The sequence below is a fragment of the Heliangelus exortis genome, chromosome 9, assembly GCF_036169615.1.
Source record: "Heliangelus exortis chromosome 9, bHelExo1.hap1, whole genome shotgun sequence".
NCBI classification, from domain to species: Eukaryota; Metazoa; Chordata; class Aves; order Apodiformes; family Trochilidae; genus Heliangelus; species Heliangelus exortis.
The window spans coordinates 1,834,965-1,854,374 of NC_092430.1; the positions used below are offsets into that span (position 1 = coordinate 1,834,965).

Here is a 19,410-nt window from a genome sequence, read left to right on the forward strand (position 1 = left end):
AGAGAGGAGCTATCTACTTGTCGACAAGAGAAAAGCACTTACAATTAATTCTTTTCGGTTCTGGAGTGCCAGTGCTGGTGTCCTTCCTTGTGCTGCTGAAAGGGCAGCAATGCTGCTCCTAGGTGTGGGTCTGCAGACTCACAGGGGTTAAGGAGCATCCCAACAGGGCTCACTCTCCACACGAGGAGCTGGGAGCCTGTCTCCACGCCTGCACTCACCAGAACTTGCTGAAGCTGTTGCTTTCTAGGGAGAAAAACAGTGAGGGGTGAACCACAGGCCCCAGCAGCTGACCTGACAACCTTTAAACTGAACACATCCGAGTATCATCAGGTGGCTTTCTGATGGGAATTATCTTGCTAACCACAGCTCAGTCTTCTCCTATAAGTGATCCCTGTGTGCTTGGCACACCCTGGGGGGGGTGGTGGGTGTAGGAGAAAGCCTTCAGAACAACCTCTCACCTGTCTCAGCAGAGATGAATACCTCTTCCCAGGTATAGTCAGCCAGGTTGACAGGCTGCTTCAGCCAACCATCCTCTAGTAACTCTGCTAGGGTCATACGCTGCTCTGGGACAGGATGCAAAAGCCCAGCCATGAGATCCAGGAGACCTGGGGAGAGACAGCACTAAGAGGAATGGCTCAGACTTTATTCTGGGCATGCTAAGAATGCAAGATATGGTTTATATTCAAAGAATGTAGATTTTTTCATTACAAGTCATCCCCATTAATCCCTTGTGTTCTACCACAGTCTTCCAGCTCTGCTCAGCTCTGGGAATGATTGAGGAATTCAGGGTTGTGAAAACAGAACTGAGGGCACTGTTCTGACACTGAAGAGGACAGACATAGAAGCAAATGCCACAGAGGCAACCCTGTTTCCTAGCCCAGACTTTCCCTGCTGTCATCCAGTGTCTTATCCGTGGTTAAAGGTGTACCCAGGGTTCAGGGAAAGCTTCCAGAATTTATCAGGCAATTGCAACTCCCTGAAGCCTGATAACCTTAATGCTCCTAAGGACCCCAGAGAACTTGTTGATGAGAGTTTCTTTACCCTGACATTGGTTGGTTTTTGTTTTAATATATCCAACAGAGAAGAAGGCCAACTTGCTTTTCCTGTGAGGTCAATTAATTCAGAAATTATAAATTAACACATTATCATCCATCCCAAAAGCAACAGAGCATGGACTGGCAACAGTGCAAGTGAGATAAAATTTGCATTAGAGTTACACGAGTACCATTATTGATCTTAAAGCTATCTACTAGAGTCATTATTTGTTCTGGTTTTCTCAGGTATAAACCTCACTGAAGCATGGAAAGCTGATAGATTCAGCCTTTATAATAAGTGAGAGGCCTGGAGTTCAAAACTATTAACACACATGATAGCTGTGTTTATTGTAGGTATGAACTGCAGGACTTACCCAAAAAGTATACTTCAGATAACCCTGCTGCAATGAACAGCCTTTAAAATCACTGTAGAGCACATTTGGAATTATTTTCCCACTCTTCCCCTTTATTTCTGGAGAATAAATACTGCTTATACTTTCCCAAGAGACCTGCTCCTTTAGAAAAGCAAATAGGAAAAATTCACCTTTTGACACAGGCAGAGGAGGCTTCAGGACAGCTGCAATGGCCTCCTCCAGCTCACAGAAGGGATTCTCCCCAAAAACCAGTGTATAAAGGGTGACACCAAGGGACCACATCTCCAGCTCAGGGCCATGGTACCTATGCAGAGATAAACTTGCCTAAACTCAGACTGCAGATACATAATTGTGTGCTAAAGAAAGTAAAAAGAAAAAAAAGGGCAGCTATAACCCTTCTTCCCAGTGCTTAACATTCAAAGTTTGTGAGAATTCTAGTGAGTTTCTCACATGGTTTTGAGAAGTCTGTGTTTTCCTTCCCCATGAAAGAAAAAACCCCAAAGAACAGCCAACCAGTTTCAGCTGATGAGTACAAATATTCTGCACCTACACTTCCACAAGCATAGGCTGGGGACAAGAGAACTTAAGCTTCCTCCTCCTCCACCATAAGCCAAAATTACCATGTAAATATTTAAATGGAAAATTAGACATTTCAGCAAATGGTTGCCCTCTCTCAGCCCTTTCAAAACAGATTTTTTTTTTTTTGGAAATAAGAGAAAAAGGGACAGTTTCTTCACACAAGAAAAGGCTGATTTCCTGGGGCAGTGCTGCTTCAGCTTCCATCTAGCTTCCAGCAGGCATATTTCCTCTCTCCCTTTGTATAGCTTCTTCCCCAGCTCCATCAAGAGAAGCTGCCTGGAGAAGCCACAGAAACAACTGTGAGATGAGAGCAAGGTCACAAACTTGCACGTACAATTAATGTTTGCCACCCTGTGCTGGAAAGGCTTCCTTCCAGGAGTGGGTATGGGACAGCTGAGATTTGGGCAGCACACCCAAGATAGCAGCAAGACAAGCTGCAAGGGAAGAACCCTTGAGCCCACAGGGGCACAAAATCAATGGGGGAATAAACACCAATCAAACTGGGAAAATTCATAGGCAGGAGCACTTAGAAGGGAACTGAGGAGATAAGAGTGGGGTTAGTACCAAAGAAATGGCAGAATTCTTGCTTGTATCCTCTCTCTAAGAGAGGTGCTTGTGGCAGAGAGGAGTTAGAGTGTTCATACACAGGTATGAAGAGAAGTTTAGGAAGATGATGTACATATTATGAAGGATTAGGGGAAAGAGGACACATTCAAGTCACAAGAGGACTCATCCAGACCCTTCCACCATAGGCTTATTCTTGAACTCAGCTCTGCAGTAGAACAGAGATTATTGCAAGGCTCTGGAAAACACCTGACCAGAATAAGCAAGCCTGCCAACAGACTTAGTCTGGAACAACTTTGTACACATTCAAGTCTTTACAAATCATTTCTGTCACTGCAGTGCCTTCAATCTCACTGCAGTTTTCTGTGGTTGGATACTCCAGCAGAGTTTCAGTGGCAAAGCAGCTTGGCTTCTCAATTCCAGCCCCAGACATACACTTTTTTTTTTTTTTGTGCCACAGACACAAAAATTACTTTTCAGCAAGTGACATACGGTTTGCCAGACAGCACCTCTGGAGAGCAGTATTCAATTGTCCCACAGAAGGTATAAAACAATTTGCCAGGTTCCAGGTAGGCAGCTGAACCAAAGTCCACTAATTTAATTGTGAAATCTTCAGCTATGACAATGTTTTCATCCTTGATATCTCTGTGAAGGATGTTCCTGCAGTGGAGATACCCGACAGCTGAGACAAGCTGAAAGAGGAGGAAAGAACTAGGTGTTACTACACAGAGCAGAACTAGGTGTTACTACACAGAGCTGTCCTTCTGGATAGTCTACATGACATCACAGAGTTCAGACAGCCACATTTTGGGTTGTTTTGACATTATTTTGGTGACTGGGAACAATGCTGGTGTGCCTGCCAGCATTGCTGCAGTGAGTATTATGATGCTCTTGAGACAGAGACTTAAAAAAAGCCTTTTCTTCCTTTCCTTTCCTCTCACACATCTGCAGGAAGGTGACATGCTATAGTCACAATGTGCTTGTTTTTTTTTGTTAGAAGCATCAGAGCTTGTGTTACAATCCTGCAGGTTCCTCTATTTTTATCCCAGCTTCATTTACAGGGTGCTTTGATTCCCCAGAAGGATATTACTGTGTGCCTCTGATACTGCAGGATGACAAAGCATCTAAAGGGATGTTTTGTATAAATAATACAGTCACTCCTAAACTCCATTTCTCTTCCTGCACGATTCATGCTGTGGTGCCACAATTAAGAATAGCATCACAATTATACCACCTTAGAGACAACTGTGATCCTTACCACAACACATCTGAACAGGAAAAGTGGATGGTTCAGGGAGGAAAGTTTCTATTTCTAAAACAAAGCTCCCTCTGCAGAGAAAAACCACACAGGTCTGAAGTAGCAAAGCACAAGGCTGGTTTAGGAAAAGGGCCTTACCTATCAGAAATCTGAAGGGACCAAAGCCTGCAATTTGTGAATGCACAGTGCACAGCAGACAGAGAACGTGCATCACTTCAGAGACCATTTTCCACCAGCATTCTAGGAGAGGGGATTGTGTTACCACTTGCAAAGTAATTCTTGCATACCTTGGGGTGAGGAATTCACTCCAAAACATGTGAGGGGGAATTACCTGGGGAGTGCTGCTGTGGTTAACTCAATAAACAAAGAACAATTCAGCACTTAGGCAAGCTTCTGTAAACTGCCTCGAGTTGTTTTGCATTCTGCCATATTACATTCCAAGATAATGTTTTGATTTAAAATTCCTTAAGAAGGGAGAGCCCTTTACCCCTATAACCTAATTAAAATAAACATTCATCCAAGTAAAAGCATGGCTTTTAGGGAGGCTTGGGGCAGCTTCCATGGGCTTTCCTCCTCCCACAGAGGAAAGGTGACTGCTGCATGATGGGCATCCTGGTGAGAGGAGGGTGTGAGCTGCTACAGTCACAGCCCAGAAGCAATGGCTCTGTAGGAAAACCTTGTAGGAAGTAAGGTCCTCTAAAAGTTTCTCTGTTACTGGTTTTCTAAGTAAACCTTAAAAGGTTTCTGAAGGTAGCATTTCAGTTAGCTAGAAGTCAGTCCTTCATAGAATCCTAGAATTGGCTGGGTTGGAGGGGACCTCAGAGATCATCAAGTCCAACCCTTGCTCCACTCCCCCTGTGGTTCCCAGCCCATGGCACTGAGTGCCACATCCAGGCTCTTTTGAAATATCTCCAGGGATGGAGAATCCACCCCTTCCCTGGGCAGCCCATTCCAATGCCTGATCACCCTCTCCAGAAAGAAATTCTTTCTCATGTCCAACCTAAACCTCCCCTGGCACAACTTGAGACCTCTTGTGCCCTCTTGTCTTGCTGAGAGTTGCCTGGGAAAAGAGCCCAACCCCCCCTGGCTCCAACCTCCTTTCAGGGAGTTGTAGAGAGTGATGAGGTCTCCCCTGAGCCTCCTCTTCTCCAGCCTCAACACCCCCAGCTCCCTCAGCCCTTCCTCACAGGACTTGTGCTGGATCCCTTCCCAGCCTCCTTGCTCTTCTCTGGACCTGCTCCAGCACCTCAAGCTCCTTCCTGAGCTGAGGGGCCCAGAACTGGACACAGGACTCAAGCTGTGGCCTCCCCAGGGCTGAGCACAGGGGCAGAATCCCTTCCCTGGCCCTGCTGGCCACACTGTTCCTGAGCCAGCCCAGGATGCCATTGGCCTTCTTGGCCACCTGGGCACACTGCTGGCTCCTCTTCAGCTTCCTGGCAATCCAGACTCCCAGCTCCCTTTCTGCCACTCTGTGCCCAGCCTGGAGCTCCCCATGGGGTTCTTGTGGCCAAAGTGCAGGACCCGGCACTTGGCCTTCTTGAACCTCATCCCGTTGGGATCAGCCCAACTCTCCGGTCTGTCCAGGTCCCTCTGCAGAGCCCTCCTGCCTTCCAGCTGATCCACACTCCCCCCAGCTTCGTGTCATCTGCAGATTTGCTGATGATGGACTCAATCCCCTCATCTCAATCCTCACTAAAGATATTAAACAGAACCGGGCCCAACACTGATCCCTGGGGGACACCACGGCCGCCATTTTGATGCAGCCCCGTTCAGCACCACTCTCTGGGCCCGGCCCTCCAGCCAGTTCCTAACCCAGCACAGATGCCCCTGTCCAAGCTGTGAGGAAAAGTTCTGCAGAATGTGAGCATGACTGTGTGGTTCAGCATGCCTGCTGGTTAACCAGTAATTCTTTTTGGTGAAAGAGGGTCCTGGTTCTTACATTAACCAAATCTTACCTTGTGTAGCAACTGCCTGTTTTTAGATCTCACCTGTCTAAAAATATAGCTTGCTAATGGCTCATCCAAGTTGGGCTGATTATCAATGAAGGCAAAGAGATCCAGACCAGGTCCATGCTTCTCCATCACCAGCTGGAAGAAGTACTCATTTTGAAATACATCCAGCACCTAGAAATAACAGACTTCTGAAACAACGTGCTTCATCCTCAAACTTTCTTCAAAAAACCAACAAACAATAAAAAAACCACCCAGCCAACAACAAAAAACAACACCCCCCAAAAAAAGAAACCAACAAAAAAAACCCACCAAACCAACACTGTTCTCTCCTATTGGAGATTTAATCAATATATATTCTAATCTTTGAAGTCTTTCTGATCTTTGACTGAGCACACATGTTTCTTGAAATGAGAGCATAATTAAACTGGGAGCAGAAAAAAACCAAGAGGTTTTCCCCTTTCTGGGGAAAAAAAAAATCCCAACCCAACCCCACTGATGTCAAAACAAAGAAGAATAAAAACAAAGAAGAATAATCAAGATACACATCCCAATTGTTTACTGACCAATTCAGTAAATAATCACATGTTCAGATGTGACATTGCACTTCCAAGATATGCATCATAACACCTTGAATAACAGACTTTTTTTCTGTCATACCTCCAGATACTTGTTTACATCAATTGCTTGGGGTAAAAGTGTTAAAACCAGCAATATCCTCCAAAACAAAACAGGACAGGTAAGTTCTGTTCTATCTTTAAAAAGCAGATTGAATACAGGATACTCCCTCACTCTTGAAGAGTAAGATGAGGCACCAATTATTTAAAGGAACCATCATGTTGCAGCTCAAACTGCATTCATCCACTTTGAGTTGCCTGTACCTTAATGATATTGGGGTGCTGCAGCTTCAAAAGGATTGCAATTTCTTGAGTAACTCTCCCCAGATCAGGATCATCTACCCAGCAGTCTTCAAGCACCTTCTCCTTCCAGATGAACTTTGTGACAGCCTACACAGACAACAGCATTCAGCACTGCCTGCTGAAACATGGCTTTAAGTGTTTGTTAAGTTAATTTCCAGGAAAAATGTTAGTGAGAAGGAGAGAGATAACACAGTGTGCATTTCTTACAGTATCTTTAAACTGACATGAACTTGCTTAGTCCTGGAAGCAAAATGACATTTATTTTCTTTTTATTGATGCTCTGAATTGAAAAGGCTTTGGTAGGCCAGCTCCTTTATCAACCCAGTCACAGCAGTGTGACTTCTGGCACAGGGGTACAGTGGAAAGAAATGAGCACTCAACAGCCATGCAGAGAAACACCAGAGCTTGACACTCTATGATAAAAAAAACCAAAGGTCCCACATCTGTGTCTACTCCATATTGTGGAGCTGTAGCAAGATAGAGACTTTGGTGTTTGCCATTCTTTTTAGTAATGGAAAACTAAAACCTGTCATTAGAATCATAGAATGGTTTAGGTTGGAAGGGACCTTAAAAGGCCACCTAGTTCCAATCCCCACATCATGGGCAGGAATTCCTTCCACTAGACCAGTTAAGCTTAATGTATATTTTTTTTCAACAAGTTAAATCAACTACATGGTCACTCTGTGACTGTTGTCTTCATCAAGATTCAACTGCTGCATCAGTGGAAAACCTGCTGTCCTGTTTCCATGAAGTTAGTGGTTTCAGATTTCTATCCAAAAGGAAAACCCAGCACCATCAAAGTGCAGCTTTTAATAGTGTAGTCTTGACAGAATACACACGCTCTAAACTTTCCACTTGCATCCTAAATAATTGTTGCAATGAGATCTAAAAGAAATATTTAACCTCTTGGTGATCTTTCTTGCCCCTGGCAGTCCAGACAAAGCCAAAAGATCCTTTGCCAATAAGACTGAGTGTGTTATAATTGTTTGAATATTCTCCCTCACATGCCCTCAGTCCTTCAAGCTCTTCAGCTCTTCTGGAATTCTCAAAAAGTGAAGTTGATCTGGTGGCCTGTGTCAAGATGAAAAACAAAACCAAAACAAGATAAAACAAACAAACAGACAAAAAAAAAAAAAAAAAAGCCATAGAATCGTGTTTAGAAAATGAAGTAAATACTGGAAAGAAAATACACATCTGCAAGAATAGCTAAGAGGAGTGACCTTTGGTTTTGATACCAGACAAGTTAACACTCATCTCAGCAGCCACAATTACTGCTTAATTCAGAGAAAGGTAAACAGAAGCTAATGTGTCCCTCAGATGCTGACACAAAAATTCTCTCTGCAAGTAGGAAAATGAGCTCACTGTCATCTATCACCAAATTAAAAGTGTGTTCTGTTCCCTGTTATAATTTTCCCAGGTGTATTCTAGATGGACAGAACTATAAAGGTGCTGCTTTAAGCCCTGTCTATAAATTCAGTGATGTCTATTTGCCTGGGTAAGAGTTAGTATATAAAAGATATTAAACTCCCAGTCTTTGCCACACTTTCTGGTGAGATAGCATCTTAGTTCTGTAGACTGGTTGCTTAGCAGAGACAAGGAAGTTGTTCAAGTTCAAGGCATATAACTTCTTAAATTTTAACACCCCAGTAAAATCCAGAGTAAGGAAACAGTGTGCTTGCCTTCCAAGGCCACCTCACTGCCCAAGAGATGGAACACAAGAGCAGTTCTTCTTGCTCTGAGGACAGGGCTTGGGGCTGTTTGTCTCAGCTGTCAGCAGCTTTCTCCACTACAGACAGCAACTAAAATGCAGCTTACAGAATGTCTTTATGATACAGAGTGAAACAGGAGAAATCTCATGGGGGCCCCTTTTTTTGAGGAGTGAAATTTGGAGTTGTCCAATAAATGATCAGAACTAGTGTTTTGACATACACGTGCATGTACCTGGAAGATGGTTTTCTAGAGGGAAACGAGAGCCATCTTATTCATCATCCCCCAAAGGTCTCATAAAAAAATATTCCAAATAACAAGTTTTGCCAAAACCCAAGCTTTTCACTCAAATATCTTTCTTCCCCAGCTCACTGAGTAAAGGTGAGGCAGGGGATGGAAACTACACATCTAGTCCATAGCAGGTTTTAATAAACAGCAGCTCCTTAGAGTCTCCTGTAGTTTGGAACTGTCACCACTATACATGTTACATATGGGATGTCTAAATATGTATGAACTTCTCTGTTAAGGTTATTATAAAATCCAGCTATGTAAAGATTTAGGAGGTTCATCCATGTACTCAAGGAATCTAGAAGCTCACCATTGCCTGTTTCAGCTGAAAGATATTTTTATCTACAGCTTTAGTCAAAGTACTGTTGGTTTTACAACTCACTACTAAATAAATTTGGATTTTACTACTAAATTTGGATTTTATGGCATTGACATGTACCTGCTGCTCACCTACCCAGTGTTAAGTGTTCTGTACATCACTCCATATGCATGATCTTGGGAGGCACCTAAAGACTGCAGTTTTCTTTTGTTGCCACAAGTCAGACAATGAATGTTTCCAGCCTGGTATTCCCTTTTTAAATCATCTTTCTGTCACGGGTGGCAGTGTGATCACACTGATGTAAAAATAAATCTCATCACACTGGTGGAAATCTGTTGTAGATGCACTTAAACCAGTCTGAGAACAATTTAGAACTAAGTGCTTTCATTGTTCAGACTGGGAAGGTAGCTACACAGAGCCAAACACACTACATGAACTATTACAAAATAGCAATTTGAAACATTTTTTGGACATAAGAACAGGGAAACAAAGAAACAGCAATACCCACCCACTACATTGTGACCTCATTTTAATTTGAAAAAATCTGCTACTTTAGCTTCAGCTTAACAGTGAAACAAGGAGAGAAATGCTCAATATTTCTACAATGGCAGGATTTCTTACTTCTCCAAGACTGTGTGTAGAAATATCTGCATCAGAGTGGGCAGAGTTTGCAAGACTGGAGAGTGAAAGCTGAGTGTTTGCTCCAGTTTCTTTCTGGCACTGCAGGAGGTCTTTCACCACCCAGACACAGAAAAGTATGGCAGGGTCTTCCAGTTCTATACGTTTCACTTCAAAGAGTATACCTGTAGAAATGAATGAGAAATGGTAGAATGCAACTTCAGTGTTGCATGAGACCTAGGACAACGTAGGACACTGTTCTGAGCTCTTAACAAGGTGAATTCTTCCATTTTTTTTTTTGTGTGGGGAGCACCTGCTCAGTAAGCAATTACCAGAATGACAGAAGCAGAGCTATTGCAGAGAGATACTTGGTGGCTATCTCCATATTTATCACCCCCTAATCAGATATTTTTGTCAGTGTCCAGTGGTGATTATTAATTTCACAGAATCACAGAACTGTAAGAGCTGGAAGGGACCTCTAGAGATGATGCAGTCCAGCTCTCCCACTAAAGCAGGATCAACTAGAGCACCTTACACAGGACTGCATCCAAGGAGGTTTTGAATATATCCAGAGGAGACTCCACAACCTCCCTGGGCAGCCTGTTCCAGTGCCTGGCCACCCTCTGCCTGTCTTCTGCAAAAATGTGGGTGAAAAAGAGCCACCTTGTCTTGGGAAGTGAATAAAGAGGCTTAACTTACTTAATTGTGAACCATCTCTGTGGCAGCAATTCCCAGTGTAGTTGCCTTCCAGAATCTCCAAGGCTGAAGGAGATCCTGCTGGATCCAGTTTTCCTTTTTGCTTAAGAGGGGTTGATGTTACTTTTATCTCCATAGCTTGCTGCCCAGGCAACTGACAGTCTTCTTGAAGACTTCCTTTGCTTTTCAGTGAGTTTCTGTTGATGTTGTCCCTCACAGTCTCAGCAAGAGTCTCAGGCCTCTCAAGAAATTCTTTGGAGGATTCTTTTGAGTTTTCTAAATGCCTTTGGGAACCCAGCCACCCAGAACCATCTTCTATGGCAACACCATTCAATGGCTGCTTTCCTTGCCCAGCTGAACAGGCACTGTTTTTCTGAGGTAGCATACTGTCTACAGCAGATTCCCCTGTGCTAGAGGAGAGTTTTCCTATATCAGCTGCAGTAATACATGAACAACTGTTTGAGCTCCTCTTGACACCAATCTTCAGATCCAGTACCTCGAGACCAGAGCAAATACAGTCCAGCTCAGTGTCCAACTCCTTAACATCCTCAGAGGTTGTGGCAACTCCTGGTGCAGAAGCACTGCAGGCCATTTTATTCCCTGAGCAAGCCTCATGGAGAGCATTTCTTCCATTTGCTGGAAAGGATGAAGCATCATTTAGCAGGCAGTTTTCAATGACAACGTTCTCAAGGTTGGAATGTTTTGTGTCACACCTCAGGTTTGATTTTGGCAACTGCCCTGTAACTGTGTGGCTTTGAAAGTCTTGTCTGGAATCAGGTGCTCTCCCTGAACGTGGCTCATCTATTGTTGGTGTTCCAGGTGAGTTACAAGTAAAATCAGAAGGTGGCTGAATGGGGCCATGGGATGTGGGATCTAGATGGTCTTCTAGCCTAGAACAAACAGGCAACCAGGAGACATTTACTGGAGAAGCTTGTCCCCAGGCATCAGTGGGCTGGTGATGCCTCAGCATTTCATACAGCACCCTCCAGACATGCTGACAATTTGATTCCTTGAGGAATCAATGATGAACTTGGAACTGGTTAGAAAACATCCCAGTCACAATGGCATTTTGAGTCCCAGATGCACCAGGTACTGCACCATCACTACTTCTTACTGGAATCTTCCTGTTCTGACCTCAGACTGTTCTGAATTAGATTACATGGGAGAGAGCTTTGCAGAAATCATCATTTGAGAGTTATTCAATCCTGCAGTTTCCAAAGCTCTTCAGTGTTCCACTGCTCTGATTCTGTCAAGCCAGGTCTCAGGGTAAGGCTCCCTCAGTGGGCTGCAGCCCCTTGGGAGCAATGCTGCCTTCACTCCAAGGGTTCAAAGTTATTCGTGGTATCATGATGAGAAAAAAATTAAAAAAAAACACCATACTGTATACTACTGGTATTTCTGTTACTGTGGTCACTTTTTAACACCTGCACTAACTTTTATTTTTAAACTTAAAAGGAAAATGCAGCAAGATGAGGACACAGGCATTCAAAATCCTCACAAACTCCACCCTGACCACAGAAGGGCAGGTACACTCAAATGGAACTCTTTCCCTGTGGAATATTTCCCTCTCTAGCTTAATGTCTACCTGTACATCGTGGATCATTTACCACAACCAAAAGCCAATACCCATGGAAGAGCACTTCCAGTCCTGAGAACAGAAGAAGATCCTTTAAAAAGATCAATCACTGATCAATTTAACCACAATTCACCAAAGCCCACATCAGAAATGTTTGTAAAATATTTTGTATTAATGAAAACACAGCAGAGCACTTACACACTTACTTGACAAGACTTGCTGCCTTGCAAATAGGGCTCAGATTCTAAAGAGTGCAAAGTGCATTAAGACTCTTGTTATACATTTCCACAGACATCACAGAGGTGAAAAAAGTTTTTGTTGGCAATTGCCACCATGGTTCTTCATTTTTCAAAGTGAGTATGCAGTCCACAAAATGTCTACCTGTTAGGAGCTGTGGATACCACTTCAAGAGGTAAGGGTGTAGAAAAGAAACTGGTCCCATTCTCTTGTTTAGTCTCATCATGTATCAATTTGTCATCTTTGTGTCTTCTTTCCCATTTCTGTTCTTCATCTTTTGACAGAAGGCTTGGTAAAGATGCAGCCAAGAAGCTGCTGTCTGTACACCAAGCAAGAAACAAAACCACACCAAATTAACCTTTCATGTTTAGGCTTCAGAAATGACAGTGATTAAAAACAGAATTGGAACTGTCTCATTTTCTAAGGAATTAAGTATAAAAGACTTAAGGAAAATATTCCAAATATTAGCACCCCACACTACTTGGGCCTGAGAAGTCATCACATGCAGGAATCTGAATGTTTCAGGGCTGCTGATCTTAAGAGGGGAGGGAGGGAAAGGGAAGTACTTGTTAAGTACAAAGTATTCTCTCTAAACAGGGCAATTTCCAACTTGGAGATTCAGTTTCATCCTCTTAGAGAGAAACACAACCTGAGGTGAACAAACCCCTTATAGTGGGGGTCCAATTTAAAAGCCACATGGAGGTACAGTGCTTTCACAAAACATGTTCTCATGCTCATAGGCAAATCCAGCTCTGGTCTCTATTTATTTTACCTTTTTTCCAGCAGCCAGAGCCAGCTGTATGACAGGCAGTAACATCTTCAAAGATGCACTCACCCTCTGTCCCTGGGGAGTCATCAAGAGGAGGCAAGGACAAAGAACAGTCCCTGCTTCTGTCCATGATGTTATAGAAACCAGGGATCAGGAATGTGATGTTCTAAAAGACAGAAGGAAACCTCATAAAGCCAAGCTGACTCTTGCAGGTCGTGGGGCAAATGGCAACCACCCTGACTTGCCTGGGTAGCCAGGCACAAGTGACCCACATGACTGATGGAGAACATACAAGTGTGCAGTTGCTTTGTGCTTCTTGAAATCCACCCCAGGTCCTCAGCACTGCACGACTTAGCAATTAGGGAATTAGCATATCATCCTACAACCCATGCACTGAGCACAGAGGTTTCATGACAGACAGAAATTAGTGTAGAAGATTACTTCAGAACTGCAAGAGATACACTGCCAAACACAGCAGTCTTTTGGGAGGGATTTCAGTCCCTGTCTTACCTTTCCCAACAGTTCTTTCTTTTCGTAGCCAAAGAGCATCAGAGCAAAACTATCCTTGATACCACAGATGGTTCCATCTGATTGGACAGTAATAAGACCACTGATGGTGCAGAAAACCACAACTGTAGCAGAGTAATGGTAGCCTGTGAAGGAGCCACCTTTTTCTGTCTGTGGAACACCATCTTGCAGCACTGCTGCTTGTTTCTCCTCCAGAAGGCTTCCTTGCAGCTTCAAACTGAGAGGAAACATGTTACCCTCTCTGGATTGGCCTATGGCTTGCTGGATCCTGAGATTCTAAATTAAAGAAAACAAACAGAAAACCTCTAAGCAAATGTTTCAGTATTCATACAAAACTACACGGTCACATCCTCAGGAGGAAGGAGCAGGAAAGGAAAAATGAACCAATCCTCTGTGTGTCAAAATGCCTCAAGTCTGGTTTTCTAAGGATGGGGAATTCAGTGCTGGACTCCCGTGTGAATATCCTGATGAGGGAGACTGGGAAAGAAAAAAAGAAGAAAATTAGGGATAAAAAAAGGCCTCTTTCAACTATCTAGCTGCCTGTTTTCATGGCATTTAAAGGATCCAAGTATTCTTTAGTCTCTCACTCCTCAGGCAGACCTGACTGAAAGGGGCTAAAGAACTGAAAGGAATGTTAAGGAACTGAGAGACAGCACGGGTTGTTAAAAAGCCAGGGCTGAAGGAAAGTGTCTCACCAGGACAGACTCCACAGCAAGAGGCTGGGGCTTTGTCTCAGTCCTTCTTAGGAAATATTAAGACAGCAGCTCTGCAAATAAGCAGCATACCCATTTTCAGGGGACTTAGCTGCTCTCTGAAAAGATTTTCTGCTGTTACATAAAGGCAGGGGGAAGAGTCCACTGCTGTGATCCAGATGGGAAGGACAAGGAAGAATGTGTTTGATGCTTATACAATACCTCTGGGATTTTTTTGCCTGGGGTAGGGATCTTCACAGAAGGAATCAGGTCCTTTATGTGGAGCCCAACTACCTCTTCCAGTGCTGGGTAGTCATGGAGATGGGCAAAAAGGAGGTCACATGATGTAATCTCTCCCTTGGGAAGAAAATGTACAGGACTATTTTAATTTTAGCATTTTAACCACAGTCCACTCAATCCTTTAGAAGGAGTTTCTGCAAATATTTAAGCAAATGGCAGTAAGTTTCATTCTGCAGTCCCTTTGTGGATACAAACACCTCCCTTAAGGCAGACACAGCACAATGCAATACTTCCCTGCCATTGTTGTGCAGAGATCCTGTCCTTTGCCATAGGGGAGAAGCAGGAGAGTCCAGTGCTCCTCACAGAATTTTTCCCCAGCAAGATGATCTTTACACACAGGCATCCCTGCCAAACCATCACTGAGTCTGAGGTGCCCCCAGGGAACAGTCAGTGCATGTTAATAAGACTTTGGAATAGGTAAAGGTGAGCCAGGGGGGGAGATGCTTGCACAGGTCCTGCACATGCAGCCCCAGTTTTGGGCAGCTCTGTGACCACACTGCAAGCTCACAAACAGTCAGGTGCCCACTGGCTTTCAGACACCTCTCATTGCCACAAACTCTCACAAGCTGCTGTCTCGACTGATCATAAGGAAAAAAACTCACCTCAGCTGTGAAGGAAACAGATGCTGAAAGTCTCTCCACTGGTTCCAGCACCACCACACAACAGTGGTTGTCCTTGCTTCTTATTTGCCTCAGCCAGACCAAGACAGGGATCTTCTCTTTCAGAGGGCCTACAACATCCACCTTCCCACAGGAGCCAGAGATGGATTCATAAGTTACTAAGAATGTGGTTACTCCCAAAGAATTCCAAACAGGAGGAAGATATTGAGCAAAGGTATCTCCCCATCTTTGTAGAAAAGCATTTTATCTTGACTGCTTACTAGTTCTGATAGGGTTTTTTTGTTTTTTTTTTTTGTTTGGTTTTAATTGGAAGAAGCAGAGTTTCAATACAGAGACAAAAAGGTTTGCAAATAATTCTCTGATCACACACAAACCATCACCTTGCATTCAAGATTAGTGCCTTTCAGAGGTGCCTTATTTAAGAGATGTCCCACAATGCTAATGAACACTCCACATTAGCAACATAGTTGTTACTTTCAGCTGCAAAAATATTCATTTCTCATGGGAGGAGCTCCTTCTCAAATGGTACTGATTATCCTGCAGCATTCAGATCAGGCCTTCTATAATTTTTATGTCATCTTGACAGAATGGCTTTATCCATTACACTGTGTTTCCCACAAAATACTTGGAATGGCTGTGGATTGCCAATAGTGCCTTTATCAGACACTCAGTGTTAATTCACCTCAGTGGATTCAAACTTCAGTATATTTTTCCCCATATCCAACTGAGGATTCAGCTCTGAGATGACAACAGTTTCAGCACAAAAATAGCACACCAGGAAGAACAGAAGCTCATTTTCCAAGTGTTTTCAGGAGACAGCAGCAAGAAGAAAAAAAAACCCCAAGCAACTGAGACCTTTCTTATGCAGTTTTCTTATGAACAATCCCACTGTAGGCAAAAATTTCAGTTCTACTCTTTTGCACCAGCTGGGGTGGTTTGGCACAGACACCTCAAGTCATTTAAAACTTTATAATATGCACAATGCAATTTAAGATAATTTAAAAAATATTTTCAAAGGCCAGAAAATTGGGAACTTTCCCTAGAAGGTTTTTCCATGCTAAGCAATTATACTCTTGGTTTTGGTTTTGTTTTTTGGTTATTTTAAGTAATGTCCTTTAATTTTGGATTTGGTTGGCAGCTGCAGGGCTCTCACAGGTGCCTCCCAAACCATCTCTTTGAATTCCCACAGTTGCAAACACCTAAACAGACCAGTCCTACAAATGACATGATTGCCAAATAACCAAAAAGTTAAATATACCAGGAAATTATACTAAAAATGTAAAAAAAACCCAAAACACCAGACAAAAGCATACAAAACCACTGTATATGGTAGGGAATATTTGCTGAAACTTTTCACATACCACAGTTCCTGAAGCCAGCAATGAGTGTTCATCAGCTTCTATTTTCTCCTCACCCACAGCTTCCCATACCTCCTGACTGGATTTGGATATCAAGAGGGAGAGCTTTTGACCAATGAGTTCCTGACTCCTGCACCTAAGCAGCTTGCAGGCTTTATCATTAGCCACTAGGATCTAGAAAAGCAGGGAAAAAAACCCCAAAAGACCAAAACAAAGAATAAAAGCTGAAAGTTTTTTTAGTAGATCATCACCTCATCAAGTTATATCTTTAATGTCTTGTAATATCCCTTCCTCTTGGGGAAAATCAAGTATTTTGAATTCTGAAACACTTAAAAGGAGTTTACTAGAGCTTCTTTTTCTAGAAGATCTTTGCTCATGAGTCTTTTTGGTTAAGAGCATTTGAGCCACTGCTTACACTGCTTTCCTTTTAGGTTTCCTGCTGTCTTTCCATTGCCTGCCCACTCCAGCCTCAGGTGTGGTCATTTAATTAATTACACCCACAGAGGTAAAACCACAAAGTTGCTCTAATAAGCAAAGCCTGTGCAGACCACAAGATTTTACCCACACCTGAAGGCATGCAGTGATCTCAGCAGTCACTGACATTCTTAAGCCTGTGTTGCAGACCAGCTCAGGATTAAATCCCTTTGAGATGAGCAAACCAAAACTGCCATTTCAAGCTAAAAAGGGCACAGCTCTTTAAAGTTCCATTTTGACTCTCAGGACACAAACAGAGACATTTTGTCCCTCTCAATGCCCACCTCATGCCAGGGGACTTATACCAGACACAGCCTCTGTGGTTTAGCAGTTTCTGCTGCAAATACCTCTGTTGTTTTGGCATCCACTGTGAAGATGGCTTTGTTTGGATTGCGTGCAGCAGCTGGGAGACACTGGCTGGATCCCTCCAGAGTGAGGTGATGGAAATAGGAGCAAGGAGCTGAACGTCTGATAGAAGTGGAGAGAGAGGCAGAATCCCACTGAGCCCACAAGTTACCAATTTTGCTGGTGCAAATATTATGAGCTGCCAGTGAAGACAAACAGTAGGAGCTCCATTTCTCCCCTGTGAGAAGATAAAGATCAGCTAAGTAGCTGTAACAGCCTGCCACAGGACTACTAGAGGAATGGATCCAAAAAAAAATGAGTTGCCAGCTGAAGCAACTGTCAAGGAATCCCCAAATATAAGATTCTAGATTTAAAAGAAATTCCAAGAAAATAAAATCAATAGGACTAAAGAAAGCAGAAATAATATTAGTAGTCATATCATTTTGAACCATAGCACTGGTACACTTAAAATCAGTCTGTAGGCTCAAAGAATTGCCAACATCCCTAAGATTCAACCAGAGTAGTCAACTTTTATTTTTCACTTAACAAAGTTTAAAAGGTTTTGAAACCTCTGAAGTTAAAATTGAAACAGTTATTAAGCATAATTACAGTAAGTGTTCAAGCCATTATAAAACACTGCATTAGTCAGAAGCCACTTCATGAACTGTTCACAAGACGTGACACTGAAATACTTGTGCCCACACCAATGCTTCATGTTACACAATGCCAAGTGGTCCTACCAACATTTTTAAGTTCTGACTGTAAAAAGCATTACCCTGGGAAGTGGCATCAGCAGCCAAATGCCACTGCTCCACTCCCAACACAGCCTTTGAAGCCTTAGCAGTAATCAAATCAGCATTATGAACAAGTCAGCACAAGGACACCTCTGTACTGCATGCAGTTATCAATATCCTCACCATGATAAAACATGGAGATGTGTATCTGGATGCACTGTAAATTGCAAAGTTCTTCACCTGAACCAGAATCCAGTAAAACAACATCTTTCTCCCCATCTGGAAAATTTTACTGTTTTAGATAATAATGCAAGGTGGCAGGGTGGTCCAATGGCAGACAGTAAAGGTCACCCTGGCACAAATACAAGGGCAGAGCACCTAACCAGCAACTCATCCCCTGTAAACTCTCACAGCCTGCAGAAATCTGCCTCAGGAGCTTACTGAACCAGTGCTTTCAGGCAGCTACTTATTGCTATCACCTGTAAGTTTGGGAGGAGGGAGGATGGAGATCTGAAACTGCCTGAAACACATCACCTTTACTCACACCACCCGAGCTCAATTTCAAAACACAGTGCCCACCTGGCAGAGATGCTCTAAGCCGGCAGAGGTCTGAGAGATGACTTTTCCTCCTTTTGCTGGCCCAGGGGTAGGATCTACTTAACTTATCAGAGTCGTCCCCGTGCGTGAGGATTGCTCCTGCTGATGCAGGCAGAAGGCCCCTGGCAGAGGGGCTGGGAGCCTCGGCTGCCATGCTGACACCCTGCTTGCCACACCACCCCCAGGGAGCCTCCCCTGAAACACAAACACGAGAGATTCCCTCACTCAGACAGCAGGGCTGAGGATGCCGGTGGGTAAGGCTGCTCCTAACCCGGGCACAGCCCCGAGCTCGGGGGGTGCCCTGTTAATAGGGGCTGACTCCCTGTTATCCTGCCCTGGGGGTACAGGGTACCCGTGGCTGAGCGGGACACTTTCACCCTAACTCTTTAGAGGCTACCAAGCACCCAGCCGGCACTGTCTCCCCATTCCTCCTCGTTATAAAAGAGGAAAAAAAAAAAAAAACAAAACCAAAAAAAACCCCCAAAACCCCACACTAAACCAACAAACAACTGCGCTACTTAGCGAAACAACTTCCACTATTGAGTCAGCAAGTGCAGCACAGCCTCCCTCCTTCCCTCCCGACCCGGCTGCCGCCCGCACTGCCCACCTTCCCGGGACTGCTGGGGCTGCTTCCAGACGGACGGACACGGACACGGACACGGACACGGACACGGACACGGACACGGACACGGACACGGACACGGACACGGACACGGACACGGACACGGACACGGACACCGCCGGGGCCGCTCCTCGAGGCGACCCCCACAGCGCCGGCGGGCGCGAGGAAGTAGTGGGCGGGCCAAGGCAGCCCCTCAGCCAATAAGCGTGAGAGAGGCAGGGCGGGCAGCCAATGGGCGGCCAGCGCGGGAGG

At 44.0% G+C, this 19,410-nt stretch overlaps 1 protein-coding gene across 1 annotated transcript; it reads right to left on the bottom strand.

Annotated features, from left to right (window-relative positions):
• Positions 1 to 116: 116 nt before the first annotated feature.
• Positions 117 to 18,777, bottom strand: PASK (PAS domain containing serine/threonine kinase). Its single transcript, XM_071751644.1, has 17 exons — positions 18,519 to 18,777; positions 17,208 to 17,443; positions 16,390 to 16,560; positions 15,011 to 15,151; positions 14,331 to 14,465; positions 13,399 to 13,692; positions 12,955 to 13,054; positions 12,264 to 12,438; positions 10,310 to 11,196; positions 9,614 to 9,795; positions 7,582 to 7,749; positions 6,640 to 6,765; positions 5,798 to 5,932; positions 3,044 to 3,243; positions 1,579 to 1,712; positions 452 to 605; positions 117 to 239 (listed from the first exon to the last, which is right to left on the bottom strand). Exons 1-17 carry the CDS (start codon positions 18,688 to 18,690, stop codon positions 215 to 217), a joined length of 3,435 nt encoding a protein of 1,144 aa, XP_071607745.1. The 5' UTR covers positions 18,691 to 18,777; the 3' UTR covers positions 117 to 214.
• Positions 18,778 to 19,410: the final 633 nt, after the last annotated feature.